Source organism: Desmodus rotundus, chromosome 1 (genome assembly GCF_022682495.2).
Source record: "Desmodus rotundus isolate HL8 chromosome 1, HLdesRot8A.1, whole genome shotgun sequence".
NCBI classification, from domain to species: domain Eukaryota; kingdom Metazoa; phylum Chordata; class Mammalia; order Chiroptera; family Phyllostomidae; genus Desmodus; species Desmodus rotundus.
The window spans coordinates 36,349,544-36,368,904 of record NC_071387.1 but is presented as its reverse complement, the minus strand read 5'-3'; the positions used below and the strand labels follow the sequence as shown (position 1 = coordinate 36,368,904).

Below are 19,361 nucleotides of genomic sequence, written 5' to 3'. Positions count from 1 at the left end.
TGGTGCCATGTACATACACACTGCATTCCAGGAGCAAGGAATGGAAGCAGTCACCCCTGGCACAGGCGACAGGGGATGCATTGTTTGCAGAGCATTTAAAAATGATAAAACTTAGGAAAAAGTCATCTGCTTTTCATTTTCAGGATCAAAGTAAACAATGACAGTGATAAAATACTCCTCCCTGTAGGGCAGAGTCTCCCACCACTGCACCCTTTGAACACTACTGCCCCTATGAGCTCAAAAATACAACATACCCAATGCATTTGAGGTATTTATTGTGTAGAAGGATCTCATTTCCACCTTTACTTTCAATTTTTGAAAATATAAATGTAGAAGAATGTTATCGGTACTAATGAAGGCAGCCACAGCCTGTAATAAGTTTAAAAGTAGAATATATATATAATGAATATTTCTGAAAATGCCAGCGAGGTTGAAAGAGGGATTGTGGACATGAGTTTACAGATATTGTACACACTGAGCATTCAAATACTGATAATCCAGTGTTTTAAAAAGTCGCAAGTATGTGCCTGAGGAAATAACTGTAAGAGCAAAACATGTCACACTTGCATTTAATGCATGAGAATCTATGACTATCAAACCAAACTCCCATGAAGGATTTGACTCCTGAGAAATTCATTCTAAGACTTAGTGTAAGACCTTTATTTATTTATTTATTTATTTATTTATTTATTTATTTATTTATTTATTTATTTAATAAAAGACACCCATCCATTATCACTTTATTGATCTGGACTAACACAAACAATGTTCCAATCACGTTCACATTGTTGAAGTCCATGTGTATTTTAGCTGACTCCTTGGAGCCTGAGTTCATGAAAATATGAAGACTTGTGGAACAAAAAAAAACAACAACAAAAAACCCGTTAGCAAAAGAAAATAAACATTAAAGCACCTACACTGATATTCTTACTGCCCACAGTTTCCCATACTTACAGAATTCTCCAACACTTTACTTATAACACTTTGGAGTTAGGGAAGGAACTAGTGCTTTTCACATGTAAACGTTTTCTTTAAAATGCTCTGATATAAGTGGGGGGAAAACCCGTAACAAACAACACAAAAGAAAATGATAAACATTTTATATACATGCAAAAAGGCAAACACAATGACCGACAGTTTAAAGAAATACAAATTTATTAGTAGTATATGTAAAAAAATAATTTGACTTGCCTTGGGCAGATGCCTTAATTTTTCTTTCCTCTGTGAGGGAACTGACTAAATTAGAATGACAAGAAGTTCACGTCTAGGACATATCATTCAGGATATTACTGTGTATTTGTATATGTATATGAACTCTATCATAGCATAAAAAGACACATGTTTAACTGGAAGGAAGGAAAAAACTGTACCTCCATTATTTATAAGTCAGTTGACATTTGCACTATCAAATCTAATCATTGTTGGTTGGATATAAATTTTGTTGTCTACTACAAAATAAACACATTTACACATTTCAGAAAATGTGTTTGTATTTCAGAGGTAAAACAAATATGTGTCAATTCTTGGACAAGCAGAATTCCAGCGTTAGAATACATTCTTACATGAATTATTTCTAAATTACTACTTAATCATATAAGGAATTTACAATTGGGAACTTCATTAATAAGTATGTATTTATTAATAAATATATAATTGCTGTGTTTTGTTAAGGTACTGGCCTTTGGCCATTATATATTTATATTTACATTACGTGTGATATACATTAAATATATATCATACAAACCAAAGGCAAAAAAAGGAAACTCACTTAAAACCAGAATCTGACTTCAAATATCCCTCTTAAAAATAAAATTTCCAAGGTAGTTTGTAAATTCATTGTTTGAAGCAGTTTCTCATTGGGTCGAGGTTATAAACTGTGGTTCAGTCCCCAGGTAAGTCCACAGAAGTCATTTAACTCATAATTTAAATGAATTTTAGTACCATGTTTAAGAGATACAGAAACTACTCACCAATTTAGGAGTTTGTTTTGGTTTGGTTTTCTGTTTCTATAGGAACTGGTTTTTAGCTGTGGGACCAAGGGATCCTACTCCAACAGTTTGGGCCTTAGGAAAGATTGTCAGGGCCAACAGCAACAAAGAAAAGGTCAAAAGAAAAACTAGTAGCAACATCAGATAAGAAAAAATGGAGTCTGCAAGGTCACGGGTGACTAATTGAGTAGGTCTGTAAGTAAGGGTGGTTTTGCTACTGCCCCACCCAAACATTAATTAATTTAAGGAACAACTTTATTTTACAAGTGAGTTTCAACAAGTAACAAAAATAACATAAGTGAAAAAATTTTAATAAAATACCTCTCTGGTCATTATAAGGGGATGTTTTCTGTGATTGAGAAATATGGTACAAAAGTACAAACTGGATTATGTTGGGCAAATCAATGTTTAGTTCATAATTCCAAATAAAGTTTATATTATATAATAAGGTTTAGACCAAAAAAGTTTTGATGAAAATTTTTCATTTACATATATACAGCCCCAATGTAGTCTGGCCTGTGTAAGGCCTGCCTGCGGGTGTACGGAAATATCCTCTGGCTAGACTTCAAGCTATACAGGTACAGTCCATGCAATCAGGTTATCTTTTCCTTGAAATGTTAGAATGCTTTAGTGTTATTCTATTATTGTTTCCTTGTTCCATAGAACTGCACCCTTTTCTCCCATTTTTAGTAGCATAAAGAGAGAGATGTTAAACAGACAGGGCAGGAAAGAAATGAAAACATATATTCCATAATATTAGCAAACAATAATATAATATTCTAAAAACAATTCCAGAAAAAGAATAGAGACCATGTTTAAAAAATCAAGACTGGTCATTCAACCTCTGTGGGCTCTGAGGACCATAAATTAATCCTAATCCACCAACCTCTAGTTGCCTTAGCCCACAGACTTCATTTTGCCAAAGGTTTTCAGTTATGCTGATACATATGCAGGGGCGTTCCCTCTGCCATCAGCAATACTTAACTGGATCTTTCAAAATAACAAAAATATAATTGTATTTGAAAACGATAACTTATAAGATATAATTATTATATTATACTTACAATAATATACATTATAATATACATTTGATGGATATTTGTTTATTATTCTATTCTTAGTCTTTTCTTCAAATATGCCTAGAAAAGAACTTTAGACAAATTTGTAAGTGAAAATATTTAAATGTCCAGTTACTTGATAGTATTGGAAAATGTGTGTTTGGTTATTATGCAAAAGCAAATTAAAACTCCCCAAATGTACTATGGAAGATTACACATACATATTACACAAAAGGAGTAGGGATTCCTTCCTCCTCTTCTTCATTTTTCTTGAAGGAAGAGCCAGCGAGCTTAAGCTTTAATTAACAGGTTAGAAAAAGGAATTTTACACATACACTAAATTAAAAGTTCTATTAATAACTACCTAAGTTTTCAAGTCACTAGGTTTCCTAGCCACTTCAATGGAATCAGCAGTCATAGAACCAGCCCCGACCCCAAGACTGGACCGTCGTAATGATAGTTCCAGGGCAGAAATTTGACGTAACTCTTTGCGACACAGCTTTACAGGCATGACACCATGAAGCTGTCTCACAGTTCCCACTGGCTGAATTTGGGATGATGGTTGACTGTGAGGTTTTAGAAACTGATTTTCCTCTATTTCTGTTTTATCCTCATTGCTTAACAAATGCCCACTAGTGGGTGCTAAAGAGCTATAAATTGGAGGTAATTCTGGGCCATCTTCCCAGAGCTTCTGAGGATTTGGTTGTGTTCTTGAGCTGCTTGCAGAACTGTCTAATTCTCTTTCCCTTCCACTTAATTTCATACTTTCAGTTCTAGGTGCCCATTTTAATTCTTCTGAAACCACGCCTGCTTCTTCTGTATTCAGGACTCCATCACCAGCATCATGATCTAAAAATCCAAAAAGAAAAGAAAATTAGATATTTCCTCAAAAGCAGAGGTATTTTGGTCATGATAGCCTATATAGTTAACATTATTATTACTCAATATAAATTCTTTCAGCTTTTTTTTTGTTAAATTACTTCTTAGACAAATAGAAGTGTGAATATGAATTATTCTTATTTTACTTCAAGGCATCTTGCATATGAACAACTGAGAACTTTTCATTCCTGGAACAAAGTTGAGAAATAGTCTGCTAGTGATTTTGGTACTCCCTGGAAACACAGGAGTGCACTGATTGGGCCTCCCTGGTGCCCTTCCACACCTGCCCTCCACTGAGCTTTCCACTGGTGACGACACCCAAATCCTGGCTACGTAAAACCATTACTGGAGAATACTGTCTCTGCCCCTACCTCCAGTGACTCTTCCAGGCCTTGGCATTACATGCATGAAAATAGTCTTCGTTAGCACCCCTAGCATGATAGGAGCGTTGTGCTCTCTGAGTATACTCTGGGATTCTATCAAAATAGAGATGGGAGCATAGGTCCTCAGTGGGGGATACCCTGCTGGAGCACAGCTTTGAGGTCCTCAAATCATAGAATCATCTAATAGCAAAGACAAAAACTTGCTTAAGGGAAGTCCATATAGGTATTGGACCTATTATAATGAAAAATACCAACTTTAACATATATTGACACATGATTAGTACATTCTAGTCCTATGAATACCAAGTTTAAACACAGAGGTTGCACAATGGCAGCTCCCAAGCCAAATCTGGCCCACAGACAGTTTTTACTTAGCTTATAAAATAATATATGACCCAGCCCTGGCCAGCGTGGCTCAGCTGGTTGGAGTGTTGCCCTGTGACCAAAAGGTTGCAGGTTTGATTCCCAAACCTGCAGGGCACATGCTTGTGTTGTGGGTTTGATCCCTGGTCTGGACACTTATAGGAGGCAACCAATCATGTTTCTCTCCCTTCTCAAAGCAATGAAAAAAATTTCCTTGGGTAATGATAAAAAAATAAATACATGACATTTCTAGGAAAAAAGAGAACTGATAGTTTCTGCCTGGCAACAGCACCTGGAGCAAAGCTGTCCCTGCCCGCCTAGACAACGGCGGCATTCACCACTGCTCACTTGGGCTTCCCTGGCTCCTGCAGGCGTGTTAGTTTGTGACCCCTGGCTTAAAACATAATTGATTTTCTAGTTTTTAAAATTCTCTCACAAAAAAACCTGAACTAGCAAATGGCACAGATCCTCCCTCACACAGAACTAGCAGCTCCTCACAAAGCTGACCACAGACTGTGGCTCCCACCGTGTGCTTCACAGGAGAGTCAATAGGAATCCTTTCACAATCCTGATGCCCAGGTCGCGGGGCCATATGGGAAACAGCACGGAGGGGCTCACTAGAGAAGCTCACTCCCGAGCCCACTCAGATTCTTAGAAAGTTTCCCTCTTCCAGAATTTTACCATTCGGGAACAAATTAGAGAAACATTAATTCACCCAAGGTCACAAAGCTAGTAAAATAAGAAATTAGGATTTCAACCCAGGCCTTCTGATTCTACTGCTCCTTGTGCAGTTTTATAGTGATTTGAATTGATACAAGGATGCAGATTTAAATACTTAAATAAGTGCATAGACTGTGTGTCCACATAAACTGACTTTATCCTCACAAAATATGTTAGAAAACAGATGTACTATACAAGGCATGACCGAGAAGTAACTATAGTATTTCGGTCAAAAATTAATTTTCATGCCCTTGAAACTGCTAAAAATAATCAAAGAAGATAAATGTAAGGCTGGTGGGCAGACAATGAAAAGACTATCAAAAACCAATGAACTCAATATAAGACAGTTATATATTAACTAGGGTATTGATTATTAAGCATATAGTACTTTTTAGGCAACTCAGAATTATAAATTGCCATATTGTATAATTCAAACAAATCTTGTTTAATGTCATTATATTAGAGTAACATTTTGAAATAGGATATAATACAAGCTATATCCCCAATATGACTCCAACTGCATTTTTTTTTAAAGCATGGGGGAAATACTGACCAGATTTATACTAAATGTTAATAGTTCTAGGTAGAATTATGGGTGTTTTTTTCCTATATTTTAAGATTTTTCTGTAATGACTATCACTTTTTATAGCAAAAAAAAGTATTTAAGATGTTTCTAGGCAGAAAAGCAAACTAGCTGAAATAATATTTTCAACATTATTATCAAGACTAACTCTCCCAAGAAAGCTGGTCAGATTGGAGTCATTATTACTTTACACAACTCCAAGATTATTTAACTTAGAGGTTTTTGTGTTTGTCTCCTTAAAGAGCAGGATGAGGATCCAAGTTTCTTAAACCTGTATTCCGCCACAGCATATGGTCACTTTAAGAGGTGTCTAGTAGATGTAGTAGTATAAACATGGGCACTTAAACACTAGACATCTAATGTCAGATATCTTAAATTTGAAAGTGGGCTTAAGCTAAAACGACCTTATGCTGATGGTTCTATTTCCTATTTAACATCTTTTTACATGTGATATTTTGTAAGTAGTGTTTCAAATAAAAGGTTCAGCTATATGCTGCAAGGAGTTTTCAAGTAAATGTTTTAATTATATTAGTAAGTACCTCTGCAATACTACATTGAGAATCAGAAAGTTTAGTCACTTTGGCTGGATTTGTGTGTTTGCATCACTTCTCTATCCTAAGACAACTTTTATCCTAGGATACTAAACCAGGAGTCAGAAAATGAAGGACCTTAGACCACATTCTTATTACTGTTCTGTCCATGAGTCACTTGACCTCTGTAAGTTTCAAGTCCTTCCTCTAAAAACAGGGTTAGCAGACACTGGCCTACCTTGAGTTTGAGGGTTAAATGGCACTACTTGTAAAAATATGTGTAAATTATATATACCATAAATATAAGGTAGCATTAGAACTACTTTTTTTTTTTAAGATTTTATTTATTTATTTATTTTTTAGAGACAAGTAAGGGAGGGAGAAAGAGAGGGAGAGACATTGACCAGTTGCATCTCTCATGCCCCCAACTAGGGACACGGCCTGCAACCCAGGCATGTGCCCTGACTGGGAATTGAACCAGCGACCTTTCAGTTTTCAGGCCAGCACTCAGTCCACTGAGCCACACCAGCCAGGGCTAGACCTACTTTTCTAAAATATTACTGAGTTTTAAATTTTAAAACTATTCTGCTTGCATTACATGTTCAACATATAAACTTTTCATTACCCATACATATATAATTTTTCACTGGTCTTCTGTTGTACCCATCTTTAAGCAGTTTTCTTTATAGATGCAAAATAGTTATATTCTAAAAGGCTGTAAAATCAAATTTCATAAGCCATACTTAAAGTATTAGAAATCTTCTGTTTTCTGTAAAAGGAAGGCCAATTCTTTTATAAAATGTAGACTACGTTCTTTCAGAAATACTAATTCCTCGTTGGCAGGCTCAAAGAGTGCATTTTAATCATGGCGCTTTTCACTTTTGCAAAGTATTCTGTCATGTTTTAGTATTTCATTTAGGAAGGTGCTACTTCTGCATCTCTATGCATAGTTATGCAAGAAAACATCTTTTGTCTCAACACTGGGTTTTATTATATTTTTGAGTTTCCAGAGGTCATGGTATGAAAAAGACCTGACTGATTTTAGAAATACATATAATATTATTTTACCTTTACTTTTATTATTCTCTATTTATTTTACATTTTTGTGTGATAATCAGAAGGTGTCATTTACTATAAAATAGGAAAGCAACAGCGATCTTAGACTATAGGGTTATTTTAAGTCAGGGAACACAAAAGCCCAGGGCACATGGCAGGCAATCAATACACGCAGTTCCCTTCACACATACATACTTACTCATTCCTTCATGATTCCTATGGTTCTTTCTATCGTACACATAGACTAGAGAACTACTTTTATTTACAGAGTCAAACAGAAGGCACATACCCAATCCTAAATAACCAAGTCAATTGGGAAAAGCTAACATACAGAGCAGATCAACTTCATCAAGTGCTAGAGAAACAGCATGACAAGTAGCACTAAATGTCTTACTTTCTGATGGTACTAGTCGCCTCTGAATTGCTTCCCCTAACAATTCCTTAAGTTTCTTCTTAAGATCTCTGCTGGTTTTCTTATAGAAATAAAGATCTTTTTCCAGCTGTTGGATTTTATCTTCATATGTTTTTAAAGTTTCCATAATGCCTTCCCCATCTTGCTCTAGAAAACAGAAATTTATATTTAAAATCAGCTTAAATGATTGAAAATTAGGTTTTAACATAGCCCCCAGACCACACTTAAAGGGTCAGAAGTATGTTACTATTATATCTGTCACCGTCACCTGAATGGATCTGTTTTCATCTATAATTTGGATTCTTCTGCCTGTAAAATATTTCAAAGCAGGACTGGTGCCTTAGTCAATTTCTCTACCCTAACCCCTACAAACTACCACATTTTTATGATTGATAAGCACGTTCTGAGTAGCTACTAACTAGATTTATCCTTAGAACAACAGAAGGATTTTTCTATAAAAAGTTCACATTTGGAACTCTGTCCATCAGCTACATCAGTATCTTAAAGTTTATAATCAGGAATAGTGGGTATATGAAAAACCAGAAGCCTAAAGTTTATAGGCCCAGAAAACATACAACCAAAAAAAAAGAACGCACCAAATTAAAAAAAAAAAACCTGCTAAAAGACCCTAGAAAGATAAAATTACAAAGGAAAACACCACAAAAGGGGAGGAAATAGCATAAGGCAAATTCCAGTTTATGCTACAATAGAGTAACTTAAAACTTCTAATTAATATTTTTAAATATCTAAAAATGTCCCCGCTGGGGTATTTTCTAAAACTGGTAAAATTCAGTAACCTTCAGAAAATACAGATTTTCAGACCTACTCTTCCTACTGGTAAATTTATAAAATGGTCCCATTGGTTTGTAATTTTCTTTTGTTATAATTGGCTGTTTTGTAAATTTTACCTAAGTGTATTTGTCTATTTACAGGATGGGGCAAAAGAAGGTTTAAAGTTCATATGGAAAAGAAAACAATAATTAATTAATAATGATAAAACAATAAACTTTCACATACTCATAGCTGTAAACTTACTCTTGCCCCACCCTGTGTAATTAACCCATCATCTTGTTTTAAAAGATACTTCAAAGTAAATAACATCATAAATAAAAATCCCCATAAAGGATATCAAATAAACAAACTTAATTTTATATCCCATATTCAACTGAAGTTAGAAAATTTATAAATTGTTAACATTTTCAGATACAACTTTGTTATGAAAAACTTCAAAAGTCATACCGTATCTCTGTATAAACACTAGACCAACAACAAACTAACAGGATTGCAGCAGTTCTTTTGTATGGCCCTGGGGACCAACACAAGGGGTGGCATTTCAAGCATGAATAACCCTACATCAAAGGCAGCAATGACAACATGTGCTAACCAAAACACAGAAGGCACAAAAACATGTATCAGTAGCAACTAACTACTGATACATGTTGGACTTTAAGTGATCAAATGCTGTTCTATGTTCCTTCCCAAATCCCCCTCCTACTCATCATCTCTACAGAGCTGACACCAGGTGAGATACCTTGGAAATGATGTAACAGCAACTGCATTTTTTGCTCATGTTCCTTTTGCTGGAGGGTTAGTCTCCGGTCACACTGCAATTTCAGATGTTCCAGTGCAGATTCCAACTCACGAACCATATTATCCCGCTCCAGAATCTGCATTTTAATTTCTTTATTCTGTAACTGTAGTTTTCGTTCAGCTTCTCGCAAATTAACCACCTAGCAAATACATGTTTTGACTTCTTCAGTGTGTCTTAGATAGCCTGATATAATACATTAATCTACTTTTGTTAGGCTTCATAAGATAAACTTCCTTAATCACCATGGTATAATTAGGCAAATGCTTTGTAACATACCCACAGAATAACCTAACAGCCTTTTGAATTTGTTAGGATTCTGAATTGGTAGTAATTTTATTTAAGCATAATGTTGCTCTACTAATCACCCCTCCAACATTTCTTAGACATTTATAATCCCCTAATCTACATTTAAAATCCTGTAATTCTGTTTCTCTTATAAGTAGATTCAGAAGCTTGTAACACCTAGATAATTCCCCCATGTTAAATCCAAAATGGGTGTTATAGATAAGTGACAGAATTTTTAAACTCTAAATACAGAGTTTGGTTTTAGATTGTACATTTAGTCCACTGGGTTATTCTCTGCATTGATATGAAGTAAAACTGACTGTGTCACGGAGCTTGTGAATAATGACCTTTTTAGAAAAACACTCATTTCTCCAAATGGTTCTCAGGATCAGAAAACCCACTGACCTTGGCCTGGATGCTTTAGGTTAGGAACACTTGATCTTAGAACACCACACAAGAGTTACCTACATCCAAGCCTCGGACAGTACCCCACCATTTCTCTGCCCTCCACGCCCAGCGACAGGACACGCTCTCATCCATAACAGCAGCTTTCTACTGACAGGAACTATCCGAGAGGAGGGCTGTGTATAACATTTCCATTAATTTTTCATCTTTATTTCACTTGTCTAACAGAATTAGGACTTTATTTTAAAACTTCAGTTTTTACTGTTCATTAAGTGTCTGATATTCCCTTAAACTGTATATACTTTTCAGAGAAAAAAGTTATCTACTTGTTTAACACTTCATAATATATATTGTAAGAGAATACATTAGAGAAAAGATATAGTTCTCCATGGTAAGAAACATCTCTGGATCAGTAAATTGTCAAATACGTATAAAAAATAAAGTATTTTAATTAATATTAAGCACATTCAGGTTAATGCTAAAATCTATTACTGTCTTTGCCAGTTATGTATCACTTCATTTCCATATCAATTCACAGGTTATGATGAAAAAGTAAATGTACCCCTATCCTACAGCAATGAAGGAAAGGGAACCCAAATTTGGAGGCCCTTAATTTTTCATTAATACTGATTAGCAACATCCAAATCTAAAAAATATCAAGAAGTAGTGACAGAAATATAGCTTAAATTCTTTTATTTTAAACACTATTTCAAAAAGCTCTTCTTACAGAAGGCCCTTCAACTTTAAGAACCACACAAAGTTAGGTGCATATATTCAGATAACCCAAAGCTTTCTACTGATAGTGTGCAGTACTATAAAGAGAAATCAAGCTTAAATCTGAAGTTACACGAACAAATCTTTAAGGCTTTCAACTTCCTTAAAGATTCTAAACAAACGTGAGATATATAAGCATCTTGGCCCTTATTTAGAAGAAAATCCTCTATCCCTCAAAAACTAACCTTATTGAAATATCTGAAAAGGATAGCTCTAATCTCAATAGGATTCAGGCCAATTAGTTTTTCCAAGACATTTGCTTCACTATGAGAGAGGTTTTGAAATGAAGCTCTGAGCGAGTTCTGGCGACTTCGGATACTTTCATTCTTGTATTCAATTGCAGCTTCTAAAGCTTCAATCTCTTCTTCAAGTTGGAAAAGAACATGTTCTTCCTAGACATAATACAACAGAAATCACTCTTTTTAAATGAAATAGTATAACTTGGACTTTGTCATACTTATTTGCTAATGTACTTGTATGTCCACACTTAACGTCATTGATAGATTCTTGGAAACTGCAACTGTAAGCAAAACAATGTATAATGAAACCAATTTTACCATACACTAATTGATACAAACAAGAGTTAAGTTCCTACGGCATATGTCTATCTGGCCATGAAAACATCACCAAATCTCTAAATAAAAACCCAAACACGTAACATTAAACACTGAAATAAATGTCAGCTCTACATACATTTAAGAAAGATTAATAAAAACAAATGAGATAATGATTTCCAACCTGCTGATTCCAGTTCAGAGTTATGGGTGGTCAGAGCATGTCCTTGCAGCTTACGGTGTAAGGTGGAAACCCACACTCGATGTCTTTCCATCGTAAAACATGCTACACCCACACCAATACTCACTCAGACTGGGACAATGTAGAACACACATCTTCTAATGTGCAGAACGTTGGGATGTGGAAGGAAACGGGAGTCCACAGAGAACCTTCACAGACATGTGAAAACACGCAAATGGCAAACAGATAGTGGCCCCAGCCTGGAACTGATTTTTTGTCCTCATCAACATTATAATGCAGTGAGACTTCCAGTCAAGATGGAGGCGTAGGTAAACACAGCTAACCTCCTCGCACAACCACATCAAAATTACAACTAAACTATAGAACCACCATCACTCAGGACTGCTACATATTGAAATGAAGGGAAGTCCAACAACTATGGAATTAAAAAACCATATCCACCCACACTGGTAAGAGGAGTGGAGATGTGGGACAGGCTAGCCCCACACCCACATGTGATGGGGAAAAATTCAGGAGGGATATCGTGGGAATGAGGGGTCAAAGCCCCACACCAGGACCCCCAGCCCAGGGTTCCAGTGCCAAGAAGGTAAGTCCCCATAAATTCTGGCTATAAAAACTAGCAGGAACTGAGTGGAAGAAACTGTGGGATTCCCACGCAGTTCCTCTTAAAGGACCCACACACAGAATTACTCAGACTCACTATCTCTGAGCTCCGGCACCAAGGTAGCAGCATGAAAAGCACCAGTGGCATACAGGGAAGAACTGAGGTGTCTGGCTTCAGAGTGAGAAGTGAGGGACAGCTTTCTCCCAGGCAGAAAGGCAGGCAGAGGTCATTGTTCCTTTTCTGAACCCTCCCCCACAGAGCCATAGAGACAGCAGGTGGGTGCCATATGTGAGAATACATCAACGTAGCTTATGCTGTTTGCCCCTTGCCCTGCCCTGGAGACCCCGAGACTCTGCCCCACCCAACTCACCAGTCCACCCAAGCTGTTAACAATGGCTTTTCCATATGAATGGCTTATCTTGTCTCATGCTTCACATCTTCCTAAATCCTCTCAAACAAGCAATAGCCTCACTGAGTCCCCAGCTCCCATACCTCTTGCTAAGTGGCCCCAGGCCAAGGACTAGCAGCAGCCATCCAGGGTTCACAGCTTGGCTTTGCCTAGGAACCTCCAAGCCCAGCACAAGTAGCAGCAATCTGCAGGTTGCTTTGTATACCTCATGTTGGGTGGCTCTAGGCAGAACACGGTGGGGCTGATGCTGGCCTGTACCACCCAGCAAACCTCAGAGCCTGCAAATCCTGTGAACAGCTACAGACCACATCGGGCACCACCACCCTGCCCCTGCACAGCTGATCTCCATGGAGGGCAGAGGTGGTGGTCAGTGGTCACAGCCAGTCCTTCCAGCTGACTGGCCTGGGTAAATCCCTCCCATTGACCTGCCAACAGCAACGAAGGCTCAACTACAAGAGGAAGGTGTACTCAGCCCACTCGAAGCCTCATACCCAGCTTGGGTGATAGGAGAGGCAGTGCCTCTAGACTCTACAGGCAACCTGCTATATTAAGCCACACTACCAAGACAGGGAGTTATAGCAGCTCTATCTCATACATAGAAAAGAGAAAAACATATGTTTTTTTTCTCTTTTCATACATAGAAAAGAGAAAAATATAAGAGAAAAACAAGCTGCTAAAATGAGGAGACAAAGAAACATGGTCCAAATGAAAGAGATCAAACTCCAGAAAAGAACTAAACAAAATGGAGAAAAGCAGTCTATCAGATGCAAAGTTCAAATCACTGGTCATAAGGATGTTCAAGGAACTTAGTGAGAACCTCAAGAGCATAAAAAAGATCTAGTCAGCCGTGAAGGATACACTAATTGAAATAAAGAGCATTTACAGGAAAACTACAGTAGAGTGGGTGAAGCTGAGAATCAAATCAATGACTTGGAACATAAGGAAGCAAAAAACAACCAATCAGAACAACAAGAAGAAAAAAGAATCCAATAAAATGAGGACAGGGTAAGCAGCATCTGGGACGGCAAGTGTTCCAACATATCCATCATAGGGGTGCCAGAAGGAAAAGAGAAAAAGCAAGAAATTGGAGATCTATTGAAAGAATAATGAAAGAAAACTTCCTTGATTTGGTGAAGGAAAAAGACATGCAAGTCCAGGAAGCAGAGGGTTCCAAACAAGATGGATGCAAACCGGCCCACACCAAGACACATAATAATTAAAATGCCAAAGGTTGAAGATAAAGAGAGAATCTTAAAAGTAGTTAGTTACCTACAGGGGAGTTCCCATAAGATTGTCAGCCGACTTCTCAAAAGAAACTTTTCAGGCTAGAAGGGACTGACAAGAAATATTCAAAGTCATTAAATGCGGAAACCTACAGCCAAGATTGCTCTCCGCAGCAAAGGTATCAGAATTAAAGGGCTGATAAAGAGCTTCCCAGACAAGAAAAAATTAAAGGAGTTCATCATCACCAAACCATTATTATATGAAATGTATAAAGGACTTATACATATCAACAAGTTAATCTAAAAAATAAACTAAGCAAACAGTAAGAACAGACAAAATCATGGATACGGAGAACGTTTTGATGGTTGCCAGATGGGAGGAGGGTATGGGGGAATGGGTGAAGAGGTGAGGGGATTAAGTACAAATAGATAGTTACAGAATAGCCATGGGGATGTAAAGTACAGTGTAGGAAACGGAGTAGCCAAAGAACTTATGTGCATGACCAATGGACATAAAGGTGTGGGGATTGCCTGAGAGAGTGGGGAGTGCTTGCTGAGTTGAGAGTGGCAAAGGGAGAAAAATTAGGACAATTTAATAGCATAAGCAATAAAATATAATTTAAGAAAAAGCATTATTAACAAAATGACTTTGAACAAAATGACATCATTCAAGGACCTGCTGTGTTTGAGCCTAATGAACTACTAAACTTTAAGAATGTTTATTGAGTGCTTGCTTTGCTACACAGTGCACTGTTTGTATACACATGTATAACATATAGTCGTTGATCCCTGCAATAAATCTATGCAGTGTAATGGAAGAGGCAGAAGCTTAGGTAAGTTATGAAACATCCCAAGGTCAGACAGCAAATGCTGATCACCAGGGATTACACTCAACGCCTCAGCCCACAGGATTAGCAGTTTTGTCATGTATCTCCCTCCCCAGCTCTTAACATGTATATTATGTATCAGTGAGATCTGGAGACCCTCTGATGTTCCTTCAAGGATCCATTAAAACAATATATTGCTAGGAGGGAAAGAAAAATAGATTCAGGATAAATTAAGAACTAAATCAGCCCTGGCTGCTGTGATTCAGTGGGTTGAGCATCGGCCTGCGAACTGAAAGGTCACTGGTTCAATTCCCAGTCAGGGCACATGACTGGGTTGTGGGCCAGGTCCCCAGTTGGGGGTGTGTAGGAGGCAACCAGTTGATGATGTTTCTCACATCAATGTTTCCCTTTCTCTCTTCCCTCCACCTCTAAAAATAAAAAAATCTAAAAAATAAAAAAATATATTTAAAAAAGAAAAAAAGTACAAATTGGTAGAATAGCCATGGGGATGCTATGGAGTAGCCAAGCAAAGAGCTTATACACATGACTCATGGACATGAACAATGGTGTGGGCATTGCTTGAAGGAGTGTGGGTGCTGGGTGGAGGGGGCCAAAGGGGGCCAAGGTGGGAAAAATTAGGGGAACTGTAATAGCATAATCAATAAAACATTAAAAAAGGAACCAGTAATCAGATTTAAGTCTCTAGGGATAAAACAGTATGTCATTTAAAAAAAGTAGTATAGATTTAAGGACATGAAGCATTTCATAAGATTTCTATGCGACATCATTGGAGGAAATATATAAGCATTAAAAATGGTAGCAACATAACATTTTTTTCATATGCCAGAGATTTCCTTTGTAGGGAAAAATATGATGAATACCTGTCAGAAAATCTAGTGGTTCTTTGAACTACCCAAATAACATATTATTTGGGGGGGAGGGATCCAAATCTCTGGTAAGAAGTTATTTGGGACTTGGTGACATTTGAATATATATATATACACCTGCACATATGGCGGATGTCACCTGAACTTTAAGTTCCTTGAGGGCAGACCGTCTTGTCTGTATTCATGTCCTGATTGCTTAGCACAGTATATATCACACAGTTTAAACTCAGTTAAGTGTCTAATGAATGAGTTAATAGAGGAAGAAGAGAAAAAATAGTTCCATTATGTTTTGGTTATATAACCCAAGTATTTTTTTATACTTCTCTCCCCAGCATTTCAAGAAAAATAATGTCAGTACTTTTAATCTACCTAAAGAATACAGTGACTTCCAGAACTTCTTTTCTGAAATTCAGGGAAATGGTATGTAATAATCTATTCCAGTGGAAGGTCAAAGAATACTTATTTTTAAAAGCCATTTTATAAAGTATCCTGAGGGAGTCATTTTGAAAAGAAAAGTCCTATAGACATTTTATTTCTCTGTGCAATCACTAACCACCATGGAGGGCCTGGAAGAGATTAGTCAAACAACGTGTCTGCATGTATGCATAGCCCATGGACACAGACGACAGTGAGGCGAAGGCCTTGGTGGGGGATGGGTGGAAGGGGGCAAAGAGTAGAAAAATGGGGGACATCTGTAACAGTGTCAACAATTAAAAAAATAATTTAATGATTTGATAATTGCTCCATAAGAAGAAAATAATATGTACCATTTAAAGAAAAATAAACTTAAATCCTAAAAGGTAATTAGGTGAATGAATGAGGAACCAGATAATAAATTATCCCAAGAACACATCTGACTTATGAATGAATACTGTGTTTATATTTTTACCAAAAACAAATGTGGAGAGAGTTTGCCTTTATATATGGCTAAGGACATTTTGGTACAAATTTAGTTCCTATGGTTCTGGATCTAAGTTAAGGAAGCACCAAGACTGATAAGGTAGTACAGCAACCATAGAACCCTGAGACCATCCTGCTCCATAAGGCCGTAGCATGTAAACACTTGTGGTTTCCTCTAAGCCAGCAATGGGGGTACGTTAACAAGATGAGTGGCAATGGGAAACTGTTCCAGGATGAAAATTTACCACAACTCAAACCACAGATTACTAAGAATTAACTGTCCATTATCATAGAGCACTTTTCAAAACTTTATTGTGAACCCAGGAGTATGTTAAAATGCAGATTTCTCATTCAGCAGGTCTGGGTGGGGCCTTAGACGCTGCATTTCTAACAGGTTCCCTGGTGATCCTGTTGCTGCTGGTCCAGAGAGATCAGGGATCTGAGGGTAACAGGAATCTAAAGCAGTGGGTTTCCAAACCTTTTAGATCACACATCCAATCAGTAAAAAAACAAAACAAACAAGAAAACTAACAAAAAATTTTGAGCAAGCAAAACAAACAAAACTTTTGTACACATACAGAGGTGGGCAAAACTAGGCTTACAGTTGCATTGTGACATTCTTTTGACTTAATAAAGCTATTGTAATAATCATAAATTGCAAGTGTTTTTCCATACAAACAACTATACAACTTTTGCCCACCTCTGTACCGAGTATGTATTGTATATTTCTCAATAAATTATATGTATCTTCTAATCCTAAAACATGAAATTGAAAGTTTAAAATATGAAATAAACATAGATATAATAGTTCTTGTATTTTCTTCTATACCTCAATTACGAGGCAACTGCTCTGCATTATTAGAAAAATTGTTAATTTTCAATCTTAGTTTCTGGATTTTACCAAAGGTGATTTGCTTATGTTAAATTGTTGATCTAAAACCTATCACTTTACCATAAAGTAATACAATTAGAAAAATATTTTGAGTTATTGTAAAGACAGAAATAAGCAAGCTTAAAGACATCAAAACAGCAAACCACGCCACCTAGGTTTTACTGTCTTGTGTCCCATCAGCATCTGATGTTCCCCATCATCTGCTCTTGGCAGAGCCATCTGGTAATATTAGCATTGGATTGAAAACAGTGGGGAGAGCAGAGCCCACTTCAGAGCTGCATTAAGAACCAGCCATGTGGAAGAAGGGTTCAGAGAAGCTAACCTGACTACATGAGACCTAGAGTGGCTTCTAAATAGGTAGCAAGCACACTCCTCTATTTTCACTACAAAACCTACATCATTTTAGTTATAGAATTCCACATGAAAAAGAAACTAAATGTCTTTTGATGACAATAAATGGACCCTTTACTCTTCTGCAAACATAATTTGCTTGTTCCCATCTCCATGCCTTATTTAAAAGTGTTCTATCTAAAAATGGCCTTTTCTATATTGACCAATGCGGTATAGTATATTACGTTCTTTATAATCCAGCTCAAGATTCCAATCCACCAAGGCTGCCTTAATAATCTTCTCCCAAATGATCACCACATTGCTTTGTATAAATAATGTAATAAGTATGGCTTTATTATATTGTCTATACCTTGCTTTTTTATGTTCTTCAGGGTTTAGAGTTTTCTTATCCTTCTGTCTCTTCTCTCCTGATAGAGTGTAAATTTCTCAAGAGAAGCATAATACTTTTTGCTTTTATTTTGTTTCTTCCACAGGGCCCAGTAACAGTCCTGGGCAGGCCAGAATTCCTTACTTACATGTTTTTCTGTATTTTAGGCTCTCATACTTCAAATTTACCAGCTTGGGCTCCAATATGAACAATCCCAGGAGGACAGCCTGATCCTGTGATTCTCTGCACAGCTACCTAAGTTGAGTTATAAAATAGGGCAGTAGAGGTTGATAATGCCACATGGCCCTGAATTGATTTAGTCTTTAATACCTTTGATCAACTCAATGAGCAATAATCTAATATAATGAAATCCTTTCTCCTGTTCCCTCCTAACCAGGCCCCTTAACTTCCTCTTCTTCTTGCTCTAATCTAAAACATTACAAGATTCAGCAAGGTGCATGCTTCCCAGCTACTCACTTTCTCTTAGCAATTTTCTCTTGCTTTGGTAATTACAGGGTGTCAAAAATAAATATTTGCAGAGAAAACTTGGGCTCAAAAGTTCATCTTTGATCACAGGTACCCTTGCCAACTGAGGTAAAACTCTGAAAAAAGACAAAGTCTGGGGCAACTTGATAGGCAATATGTGATACATCTTTCACATAATTTAAAAAATAAAGGTGAGAGGAGCTATATGGGCCCTTAAATGAAAACTCTAACTAAAAGGTATTTTTATCAGGATTTGAATTTTATGCATCTGCCTGGAAGGGATGTGCTCCTTCACGTTGGGCCTTTCTCAACCAAGGTAACAGAAAAAATTAACCCTTAATGCCCTAAACGTCCATTGAATGTAATGTTACCTAGTATTATTCAAGGAAGATGCACCCCTTGAGAAAGATGCACAGAGAGAAAGAAGGTGCCCTTTTTGGAAGAAATAAAAGAATCCCTTCAAATCATTGTGTGCTTTGTGAGTTCAGATGAGAAACCTGGCTGAGAAAGTCCAGACTCAAGGAAAGGGTTAGTCTCCCAATCCCTGACAACCCAGGAAGGGCCCATGTTCAAGGACCTCTGCATAAGGACATGTCAGTCCCTAGTCAAGCATGGCTCATGGTGCCCAGTAA

The 19,361-nt window shown here is 37.0% G+C and overlaps 1 protein-coding gene across 3 annotated transcripts in view; it reads right to left on the bottom strand.

Moving 5' to 3' along the window:
• Positions 1-728: 728 nt before the first annotated feature.
• The window catches only part of KIF27 (kinesin family member 27), an 80,034-nt gene continuing 61,401 nt past the window's right edge, over positions 729-19,361 (bottom strand). For all 3 annotated transcript variants that reach the window (XM_053923518.1, XM_053923521.1, XM_024560096.3), the window contains 4 exons: positions 11,213-11,419; positions 9,504-9,702; positions 7,955-8,119; positions 729-3,895 (listed from right to left, as the gene is read on the bottom strand). In XM_053923518.1, the coding sequence (XP_053779493.1) occupies positions 3,411-3,895; positions 7,955-8,119; positions 9,504-9,702; positions 11,213-11,419 (1,056 nt within the window). In that variant the 3' untranslated portion in view covers positions 729-3,410. The remainder of the gene's footprint in view (positions 3,896-7,954; positions 8,120-9,503; positions 9,703-11,212; positions 11,420-19,361) is intronic.